General features: G+C 35.1%; 1 protein-coding gene across 2 annotated transcripts in view; it reads right to left on the bottom strand.

Annotated features, from left to right (window-relative positions):
- The window catches only part of LOC134651384 (serum response factor homolog), a 300,163-nt gene that overhangs the window by 195,773 nt on the left and 92,079 nt on the right, over nt 1–12,311 (bottom strand). Inside the window, exon 3 of one of the 2 annotated variants that reach the window (XM_063506476.1) lies at nt 4,782–4,814. The exons of the other annotated variant lie outside the window; for it this stretch is intronic. Within the exon in view, the coding sequence (XP_063362546.1) occupies nt 4,782–4,814 (33 nt within the window). The remainder of the gene's footprint in view (nt 1–4,781; nt 4,815–12,311) is intronic. 2 annotated transcript variants of the gene reach the window in all.

The following is a 12,311-nucleotide window of genomic DNA, read 5'->3' as shown; positions in this document are numbered from 1 at the left end:
ACATGCTAATGGAAGGTCGGCCAGCTCAATAAATAAGAGAATCAATGATGTATAAAGCATTCAACGTTTTTACGTTTCTTATTAAGTTAGCAATAACCAAATAACGTACCGTAATAGTACATTACGATACAAGTGCGAAAAGTAGGAAATTCGCAACGAGTGGCGAAGCACGAGCGAAGTGTTTTAAATCGACACGAGTATTGTAAGTTTTACATCAGTACAGTATATGGCCCTTTTAATTTTCGGCATATGCGCGTATTGTGGTAATTACCACACTAGGGCGGTAAAGTAGCACCATATGTACTGTAAAATATTATGCTTACTTTGCTCCCGACTGGGTAATTGTGCTCCAATGGTTTTTATTCATGAAAACTATATCACAACTTACGGCGCGATTCGGGAAATGAATAGTAAAGATATGTGACGTTCCACGGCAAAAGGTACCTTATGGCGGCTGGGGCTTACGCTATTATTAACGCCGCTCCAATATTCAGCCGGGGCAATGGTACCTTTTGCCGTGAAACGTCACATATCTTTACTATTTCATATCTAGTGAATCTCTTATTCATTTTCCGAATCGGGCCGTTATTCAAGTGTTACAACATGATAGTAGTAATGGTCTACTTTAAATTGGCATATTACATTACACATTTATACTATTACATTTTATACACATACGTATGTGTATAAAATGATGAATAATGGCCATTAAACGGCATAAATGACAAAATATGTACACGTCAAAGTGGCGATCATATTTACAAAATATCAACATCACACGTCGTTTTCCAACACCCAAACTATTTGAGATTTAGCGAAGCTCAAATACTACAACCAATAATTCCATCACGATCCGAAATAACCGTACAAATTTAAATATCTCACATTTTATTATATTTATTTACGGACGTGCAATTGTAATAAAACTTAAAACTCATGCAAAAACTGACACCGAAACGCTCTCAGGGTAATTTGGAATTTATTCGACGAGTACAGGTGGAAAGTGGGGTGCGCGGCTCCACTGTGCACTAGCACGGCTTGCGGAAAGTTCTCGGAAATCCTAGGAAAATATTAAAGGAAACTTTCATTTTGGAAACGGAAAATTTCGATCCCTATATATACAATATGATATGAGATTTTTTTTAATATTTTAATGTCATTTCAATAAAACAAACCCATCCGTTATTTATTGACTTGTAAAATTATTGCCTTTTATCAATAAAACATCTGAATCTGAATCTGGCTTTTTCAACATAATGGCTATCGACACAGGCTTAATAGATACCAAAATTGTAATTTTGAATTTGGTAGCAGTTATAAACTTGGAGGTACCTACACCTTCTTCTTCCTCGCGTTATCCCGGCATTTTGCCACGGCTCATGGGAGCCTGGGGTCCGCTCGACAACTAATCCCAAGAATTGACGTAGGTTCTAGTTTTTACGAAAGCGACTGCCATCTGACCTTCCAACCCAGAGGGGAAACTAGGCCTTATTGTGATTAGTCCGGTTTCCTCACGATGTTTTCCGTCACCGAAAAGCAACTGGTAAATATCAAATGATATTTCGTACATAAGTTCCGAAAACTCATTGGTACGAGCCGGGGTTTGAACCCGCGACCTCCGGATTGAAAGCCGCACGCTCTTACCGCTAGGCCACCAGCGCTTCTTGGATACCTACAATAGTTTTAAATTTTTAAGAGGTAATGCTCGTTAAAGTCTTATATACAGTAAATGCAATATTATATTAGTTTCAACTGCAAAAAAATACGGTCTGCTTCTACTCGATACTAAATAACAATGCGAACGCGCCCACTTGCCTGCGCGGTGACAACACTAACAACAAATTGTCGGGACTCACGCCACCATATTGATGGCGAGGGTGACCATTATCCCATCCGCTGAGGGACATGTGCTGAAAATAATATATCACTAGTATTTACATAGGAAATTATACCCAGTCTATAGAATAATTGGCTCGATAAAAAGGGCAGTTTTTCATGGAATGATATAAGAGATAATAAAAATGTGGTTAAAATAGTTTAGTTAAAATAGTTTATTCCATAGTGATGGTAATGTTTCATGAGACAATCGGTCCGATTCGAACTTTAAGATATGTCAAATATTACGTCTAGCTACGATATGGATTAGACATGTCAGTGTATCTAGACGTAATAATTGACGTATCTTAAAGTTCGCATCGGGCAGAATGTCTCATTGAGACAGATAGGTACATATTCTTATTATTAGGTTCTCTCCCGAAATAAAGTAAGTAATTATGTATTGCGGTTTGGTTTAGGTTCAAGGAGATTTATATGTATTTATTTTTTGCTATCTTTGTGGACCAACGCCGTTCAAAAATCCGCTAATAGCGTCTGATTGTCAACAAATACTTATAAAATTAATGGTGTATTTTGTTTGTACTTATGAAGTATGCCTATTCTATTCATGCTCATTAGAAATACCTTAGGTAACAAAGTGATCTCAGAAAGAACGTTATTAGCTGTTAACGTTTAATTTCCGCCATATCTCCCGCAAATTCAAATACTTAAGCAATTACCTCACTATCCTAAAAGCGCGAGCCAAGATAAAGCCTCCACTCTTTCATGCACCGCCATTTTGTATTCGTGATTCTCAAAATGGCCGCTCAGAAGATTATCGCGCGGCGCCGACGTCTTTGTTACGCCGCGGATCGATTGTGGGAATCCGAGGTGCTCGTTTAATAGAGAGATTCTATTTCATGATCAAAGAGAGATTAGTTAATCTTTTGCGGACTTTTTGATAAGTTTATTCGCTAGGGAATTATTAGCGTTATCTTTAGTGGATTTGTGCTCGCAGTAATTAATAGTAATTAACAAAACCACATAGTACATGTCTAGCTGATACTGGCCAAAAACATGTGACGATTTCTGAATAATTTTCCCACTTACATAAATGAGGAGAGGAAAAGGTCAACATTGTTTCCATGCACGTACCTACACTTCTCATTGAGTTTTATTAACATTTGTTTTATAAGTAAATTATTATTTTATACTTACTTTATCAGCATGTCATATATTTTTAACATGGGTTTTAACACATTAGGCGTGTATTTTTTTTTCTTCTATAGGTAATCTACCAATTACCTACCAATCGTAAGTGTAGAAAAAATCTTGGAATTTGTATCATAGCTATTTCAACGCAAAGCGCACCATTTTATTTTCCTTACCCCTTCATTTAAGTTCGAACTTAAAGATGGCCGTACCCTACTCCCGTTAATCTCTGCCCTGACGTCTCCATTACGCTGTAATGCGCGCGAGTTGATCCTCAGTTACGACTGTCATTACAGTGGAATTGCTTTTAACATTGTTCCATTCGTTAACTAAGTTCTGGTCGAGTTCACGATTCATTTCTGGACCCTATAACTCATGTTCGCGCATGCCTTTGTATATTGCTAGATGGGTAAAAACTGTGGGTAAATGACTAAATGTACAGGTTGTTCTATGTTACTCGCCGTTGCTATTGTTTGCGGCGCTTACAGATGTGCAAGCTGCGGAAGTTATCCATATATATGGAAAGTTTGACATGAAGGAAACTTTCATTTCGGAAATGGAAAATTTCGATCACCATACAAAAATATGGAATTTTCCTGGAATTTTTTCATGTGGGAACTTCCGGACGGCACAACAGTGGCTGCGTTTGTTGCTGTAAGTACAACGCAGCAAATTCCAGTCTTAGTTTTGTATAATCTTGAAAGAAAATGAAAACAAAACTTGTGCTTTTCGTTCCCATAAATTTAAAAAAAATAGAGCCATCTTGTTCTAAATATGATATATTTGAACCATAAAACCGCTTCTTACGTAGTTTTGGCCAAAATTAAGTGAATTCGATTCAGAATTCTCTATAAATTAATATAGCACTATAAATCCATGACATTACAAATAAGCGCTTAATAAGAAATAAATAAAACAACACATTACAAAATAACACAGTTTAATGAGAGACAAAACACAAAATAAACATGCAATCATTCATTTAACAAGAGCATTATTTGCCGACCATGTTCAGCATACGAGTATCTACTTCTGGTACTGACTGTACCATTGCTAATCTGTTAGTTTTCAGGTGAAACCGATAGTTGTTCAGTAGGTACATGTATTCGTAACACGCTAACTAAATAGCACTGTTTTTTTACCAATTAAAGAAGTAGCAAAACTGAACTATGTAACCGCTGGTCAGGTTTTAGGCTTTCTGACAAATTGTGTGGTTAAAGAAAGATTTGACAACTATTATTAACACTAAAAGTGATGTACGCACATATCTACCTACCATGGTAATGTATGTAAATTAAAATACGTGTTTCAAGTTATTTTTATCACTGCATGCTAAACAACGACTGATAACTTCATTCACAAAACCTAACATTAAGTATAAGCGTAATATAATAGTTAGACAGGTAACGTTATTTTTATCACCAATGAAAAAAGAGAACATAACTATACCAACATAAAAGTGAGATCTTCTCATTACTATGATTAAAAACAAAAATAAGTTTATATTTATTTTAAGTAGTATTTTGGTATTGAAAAATATATTCATATCATGAAAGACAAAGCTCTTCTAATTGTAATGATATCGTAACAATATTTAATTGATCACATTTATGTAAAGTAACCGTGGAGTACCACAAGGAGGTATTGTAGGTCCATTTCGATTCCTATTATACGATGTCTTGTTGATATTGACAGCTATAGTATTTCATTTTCAGGTGTCAATCATCATCATCGTTTTCATCACCTTCACCTACCTTGCAACCTTCTTTGGCTGTCGGCTCTTCCTCCTGTTACAAACAAACAAACAAACAAGCTGTTAGTGTTATTAGGGAAGCACACAATATTACTGACTCTTTCGTGAGTCATTTATGGTTTCACATTCGTATTGTTAACTCGCCATCTTTAATGCGTGAAATTATTAAGGGTTCCTTCTTGTGGAGCTGTTTGAAAACCATGGGACTATTTGGAATTTTAAAATGTGAGTTTGAATCATTTATTTAATCTTTATTGCACAAATGAAAAACTTATCGTACAAAAGGCAGCCATACTGCCAAAAGCATTCTCTACCAGTCAACCTCAAGGCAAAGAAGAGGGATTACAGTTTTATGCCACAGCCACGTTTTCTATAATAATTGACGGGTCTCGTGATGCTTTTTATAGAAAATAAAGTGAGACACCTCGACCCGGACCCGGACCGTTCTAGTGTGAGTCATCCTTAATAGTTGCATTTTTTTATAGTTTAGGTATATTACCGGTTCTCAAATATTCTATCGTCCATACTTCAAAACAATCCCAGAGGTTTGAAATAGCCCCACGCGACAGTCTCCTCGTACTTATTTACATTATATGATCTTTGAGTTGTATAGGTAAAAATCTGAATTGATGCCGACACAAAATCTGCAAATTCAAACTGATACATCCAATAAGAACATTTGGTTAAAGGCTAAACTAGACGGACTGCATCCCAACTGCAACTTGTATGCCAACTGCAGAAGCTATGTGCAATTGTGCAGTTCACATACAAGTTGTAGCATATAATAAGCTACAAATTCAATCCGTCTGTATATATATGACTTAATTCACAAAACCTAACATTAATTATAAGCGTAGTCATTAATTCTCATTATTATGTTAAATGTTATCTGTTTGTTATGATCCATCCGGTAATTAAGGAATTTTAGTAAAGTTGCTAATATAAGCAATTATAGAATTATAAACCAATTTCGCATTAAGCAAAATCTGTATTTTCTAAAGATGGTCTCACACAGCAGTTATAAAACATTGGATAACAATGTTGTTGAATTTAAACTGTTGTGAGACATACTAAATATTTTTCTCGGCGCGCGCGCAGCGTTCGACGCGGCGTGCCGCAGTACGCGATACACGGCCGTCGTTAACGCTGCTCGCACTGTTAGTGCTTGAGAAAGGAGACCTACGGCGCGATTCGGGAAATGAATTAGACATTCACTAGTAATGAAATAGTAACGATATGTGACGTTCCACGGCAAAAGGTACCCTATAGCGGTTGGCGCTTACGCTATTATTAACGCCGCTCCAATATTATTGCTGCCATAAGGTACCTTTTGCCGTGGAACGTCACATATCGTTACTATTTCATATCTAGTGAATGTCTAATTCATTTCCCGAATCGCGCCGTTAGGCTCTCCGAAACATGTCGCGCGAGTGACTTAAAACAAGTGAGTCTAAACCGTAAAATTATTCAACAATGTTGTTCGTGGTTGTACTATGTTATTCTTGTTAGACATTGTATTAAAACGCTTTGCAACTGCTGTGTACGAGCACCATAAGAACTATATTTATTGGGTCGTTATTGTAGGTTATTATTGAATTTATTGGTGTTTAATAGTTATTAAAAATAAATGATAAAGTTTATTTTTTAGCTGTAACTTAATGTTATCACCTTTAACCATGTTATAAGCACTTACACTAATTACATCATAACCTTAAATATTATAGGGTTAAATGCTATAGAATTTTTTTAGAATCAAACAATATCTAAAAGCTTTGCTGGAACTGGGTTAACGTTCAAGGTATTGCCTATTCGAGTGGGAGGTTTGATTATTTGTATGTTATGTCATCCCCAAAGGCTATAAGTACAACCTCTAAATGTATCCCACATTAATCTAAGGTATCCCAACTATAATATCCTGTCCCAGCACACTCTATATTACATTTGAAAACCAGTTCGAATGTCTACTCTATTACCTAAAGTGTTATTCTATGGAACTTGCTAACTATGTAAACAAACCGCCATATTGAAATTATCTCTGAATGTCAATTTAGTAGTGACTTTTGTTTACCTACATAGTTATTAGCAAGTTCCATAGAATGACACTTTAAATGGTGAAAATAGAGTTATATACGTATCCCAATGATTCAATATAAGGCTGGTAAGCGTGTTGTATTTTAATTTAACTTTCTGTTATATGTGAACGTTTTTCAAACAACCCTAAGGTATTTCAGCAAGTTCCGTGGGAAAATCTCACATCAGAACCAGCTAGAGTGAAAACTCGCTAGCTATGTCACAAACAAATAATAAATCAATAAGCAATTAAATTACAATGCAGTTTAATTTCATTAGCGAAATAATTAAACCATGCCCGAATAACGAATCGTCGATTAACGGTAATCATAAAAATTAATTAACTTTTTCAATCTCTCATCTTCAACTGCAGACAATTCGATTTTAGACTTTATTATCTACATAACAAGTTCGTTTATATATAAAGGTAAGATACGAGATTGTAGAATTAATGTGGACATCACAATCGGACAGGTTTATGGTACCGTGTTGCCATACAGTAAAAAGTATGAAGGGATCACGTACTGAGAAAGTTTTGATGTTCCCGATGACAGGAGAAATTTGGATAAAAAATAATGAGTGCATTAAAGATGATTCTATGCCCTTTATTTTTCGTGGTAATTAAAGGCACACACGCATATAGAGGGAAAAACATATCAACCAGGATAAAAGAAAGAAAATTAATTTTCGCGCACTCTAAACTATTATATAACTCATATTAAATAAAAATCTCTATGACAGGGTTAAGAATTGTTAAAAAATTTGTTTACTGTAACACGTTTATGTAACATGTGGTACCTAAACCAACAGGAAATAATCGTAACGTTAAAAAAATAAGTACCTATTTACATAATAAAATACGGTACGAGTTTTCATTGCGTTATAATAAAAAGAAATGATAACTAGATTACGTTTTAAGTGTAGGTAAATAAATAAGTGTAGGTGTAGGCTACTAAATAAATGTGTAAATTTCTCCTGTCGTTGTATAATAAGTATGTATCAAGAATATCTATTCTTTGCTGTCTCAGCGCAGGGAAGACCAGCGCGAGCCCAACAATATTCATACGAAGTGACCCAGATGTCGGTGTAATTGCGGACCTTGAGTGGCGCCTGCGCACTTACAAACCACACTTTATATAAAAATACGCTGGTACAGTAAGTGCCCCCAACTTATACGGCATACCTAACGTCGCTATACCAGTTGTATAGAAAAGTGGATATGTACTTAATTATGTTTGGGCAACGACTGTAGTATCACCAGTACTCTAAATATCTTTTTCAGATGAGTTGCGGGACTCAAATCAAAGCTCATTCTTGAGTTGACTTGCCAGTGCGGAATCGGTGCAAAATGCATGTTTCTCAATGTGTGGCAAGGGTACGGCGACGCACCCTGTTCCCCTAGTAGTACCTAATTATTACTCCTATTACTCGCACAGATTCCTTGCCTGCTGAGGTTTTACAAGACGTTACAGAATTTTTATTGTTTTTTTACAATCTATTAAAGTTGAAAATGTTATCACTCTAAAAACTGCCAACATTTCTACGAAATTATGCTTGAAGGTTGTTTCAACAAACGACAAAATGTGTAGGTAACTTCTTAACATTTCTCTGCATACAATTTACGCCTACGAGTCAGCGTAAAAGTAAGTTTGTTAATTTTATATCCTTTTTATTAGCTCCTGTACATGGGCGTGAAATTGACGCATTCGGCTTGAATTTATGGAGTCGTTAAAGGCGTTATTGTTTAATCTGGGACCGAATATAATGCTGATTAAGACGTTTAAGTTTAATGCTACGTCATAAATAAAAGGTGGAAATTATCTTAACTAAACATTATGCAAATGACATTGTTTTGCCACTTTGTATATTTGAATTTCCTTTTTATATCAATAAAATCGCACTGCTAGGAGCTAGGAGTATTAAATAAATATTATAATAGGACAATTTTACACATGCTCAATAAGACTTGTGTTGTGGGTACTAGACAATTATATACACCTACAATATATAGTTATATATAAATACCTACTTATATACATAGAAAATATTCCTAACTCTTGATAAATACACAAATAAATGTCCTTACCTGATGGATTTGAACCCGCGACTTTCTGCTTCGTAGGCAGGATCTCTATACTCACTACCGACTACCGAGTATACTACCGACCCTACCTATAGTCAGACGGGTAAGGGTATATACGGTCTCCTATTAGGGTAGGAGACCGTACTTGAGTATAAGAGAATATTAGGGCGTCCGCAAGCTGGTGCGGGTGCACGAATAGGTGTGCGGTGTGCGGCACGCGGGTGCCTTTCGCGAGGTTACATGTCACAGAACCACTAAAATAAAGATAAAGGTAGGTATATCTAAACACAACGTAGTTGACGAGGTTTCTAAGTGCGCAACTTGTCATTAGAGCAGAATTTTAAGTAACTCACTTTACGAGTTAACTATGGGAAAGATACATGCTACATGCCAATTAAAAGTTTATACATACTAACTAGGTACACGGTTTAATAAATGCTTTTAAATAGCAAACATTAAATTATTTCAACTGTGAACTCGATAAATTGCACTGATAAGTTAATAATCTGCTAATAAAACGCTTATGACTTCTTTAAGAATCTTGATTAATAAACAAAAGAATACATGCTTTTTGGCTAAATTCAAAACGTACACTTTGTGATTTTGGTATTGTGATTAGATAAAGCAGAGAGCCGAAAAAAGTTGATAAAACTGCTTAGAGTGCTAGAGCTTTTTAATTTTTTAGCTTTAGTTTATTTATTAGTTGTACTTAATTTTAGTTTTATATTCATTTTATAACACTTATTATGCAATAAATGAGTTATTACCCTTAGAGACCGTAATCGAATTATTAAAGAAGACATGAGTGAATCTCCATATTCTTCATATGAGCTATGAGTCATTGCCTTGTACCAGCCATACGGCAGGAGTTCCTTCTTTCTTTTTAGCTCGGCTCTTCCACAGCTCGAAAATGCACTTCCGTTCTAAGTGCACGTCAGATTGTTCAAAAAATATTTAATTTAATTCAATTAAAGACATGAATGACGAAATGGTGACACTGTCATTGCAAATGCCTTGCAAAGTTAGTTTGGTTCGATTCTAAGACCTCGCAAGTCACTTATCAAAACCCGTTGATTTAAAAATTACGTTATCATTGACCACGTGTTGATTAAACCCCGCAAAATAAAGAGTTCGTTTTATTATATCGTCGCATGTTACAGCGTCCAGTTCGAAAATAATTGGCGGTATTTCGCTAAATAAGAAATAACGGGAGCAAAGCCGGCGCCATTGAAACACACTTTAATAGTTTACATTAAATGTACAAATTTATAAATTATTTATAAATATAATATATACATTTTATAGGGCATGGCCGGTAGATACAGTTGTCTTAATCTGATTATGCATATCTTTATTTTTTGTTAATGACGGAATGTCAACTTAAGTATTGACTTAAGTACTATTATATATTTACGCGTTGGATAAATTATTTTAATATTTAAGCGGCAAGCCAAATTGGTGTTTATTTTGTATCCATTTTTATGGTACAAATTTTATTTTATCATTATATTGTTTATTTATAAGAAATTGTGTATTCTTCCTGTTCTAATCCAAACATGGTGGCTCACCGAGAACCAGAATTCGACAAACGACAAAATGTGTAGGTAACTTCTTAACATTTCTCTGCATACAATTTACGCCTACGAGTCAGCGTAAAAGTAAGTTTGTTAATTTTATATCCTTTTTATTAGCTCCTGTACATGGGCGTGAAATTGACGCATTCGGCTTGAATTTATGGAGTCGTTAAAGGCGTTATTGTTTAATCTGGGACCGAATATAATGCTGATTAAGACGTTTAAGTTTAATGCTACGTCATAAATAAAAGGTGGAAATTATCTTAACTAAACATTATGCAAATGACATTGTTTTGCCACTTTGTATATTTGAATTTCCTTTTTATATCAATAAAATCGCACTGCTAGGAGCTAGGAGTATTAAATAAATATTATAATAGGACAATTTTACACATGCTCAATAAGACTTGTGTTGTGGGTACTAGACAATTATATACACCTACAATATATAGTTATATATAAATACCTACTTATATACATAGAAAATATTCCTAACTCTTGATAAATACACAAATAAATGTCCTTACCTGATGGATTTGAACCCGCGACTTTCTGCTTCGTAGGCAGGATCTCTATACTCACTACCGACTACCGAGTATACTACCGACCCTACCTATAGTCAGACGGGTAAGGGTATATACGGTCTCCTATTAGGGTAGGAGACCGTACTTGAGTATAAGAGAATATTAGGGCGTCCGCAAGCTGGTGCGGGTGCACGAATAGGTGTGCGGTGTGCGGCACGCGGTTGCCTTTCGCGAGGTTACATGTCACAGAACCACTAAAATAAAGATAAAGGTAGGTATATCTAAACACAACGTAGTTGACGAGGTTTCTAAGTGCGCAACTTGTCATTAGAGCAGAATTTTAAGTAACTCACTTTACGAGTTAACTATGGGAAAGATACATGCTACATGCCAATTAAAAGTTTATACATACTAACTAGGTACACGGTTTAATAAATGCTTTTAAATAGCAAACATTAAATTATTTCAACTGTGAACTCGATAAATTGCACTGATAAGTTAATAATCTGCTAATAAAACGCTTATGACTTCTTTAAGAATCTTGATTAATAAACAAAAGAATACATGCTTTTTGGCTAAATTCAAAACGTACACTTTGTGATTTTGGTATTGTGATTAGATAAAGCAGAGAGCCGAAAAAAGTTGATAAAACTGCTTAGAGTGCTAGAGCTTTTTAATTTTTTAGCTTTAGTTTATTTATTAGTTGTACTTAATTTTAGTTTTATATTCATTTTATAACACTTATTATGCAATAAATGAGTTATTACCCTTAGAGACCGTAATCGAATTATTAAAGAAGACATGAGTGAATCTCCATATTCTTCATATGAGCTATGAGTCATTGCCTTGTACCAGCCATACGGCAGGAGTTCCTTCTTTCTTTTTAGCTCGGCTCTTCCACAGCTCGAAAATGCACTTCCGTTCTAAGTGCACGTCAGATTGTTCAAAAAATATTTAATTTAATTCAATTAAAGACATGAATGACGAAATGGTGACACTGTCATTGCAAATGCCTTGCAAAGTTAGTTTGGTTCGATTCTAAGACCTCGCAAGTCACTTATCAAAACCCGTTGATTTAAAAATTACGTTATCATTGACCACGTGTTGATTAAACCCCGCAAAATAAAGAGTTCGTTTTATTATATCGTCGCATGTTACAGCGTCCAGTTCGAAAATAATTGGCGGTATTTCGCTAAATAAGAAATAACGGGAGCAAAGCCGGCGCCATTGAAACACACTTTAATAGTTTACATTAAATGTACAAATTTATAAATTATTTA

This window comes from Cydia amplana, chromosome 10, assembly GCF_948474715.1.
Source record: "Cydia amplana chromosome 10, ilCydAmpl1.1, whole genome shotgun sequence".
NCBI lineage: Eukaryota > Metazoa > Arthropoda > Insecta > Lepidoptera > Tortricidae > Cydia > Cydia amplana.
Note: the sequence above shows the minus strand (reverse complement) of the source record. Positions and strands in the feature narration are given on the sequence as shown.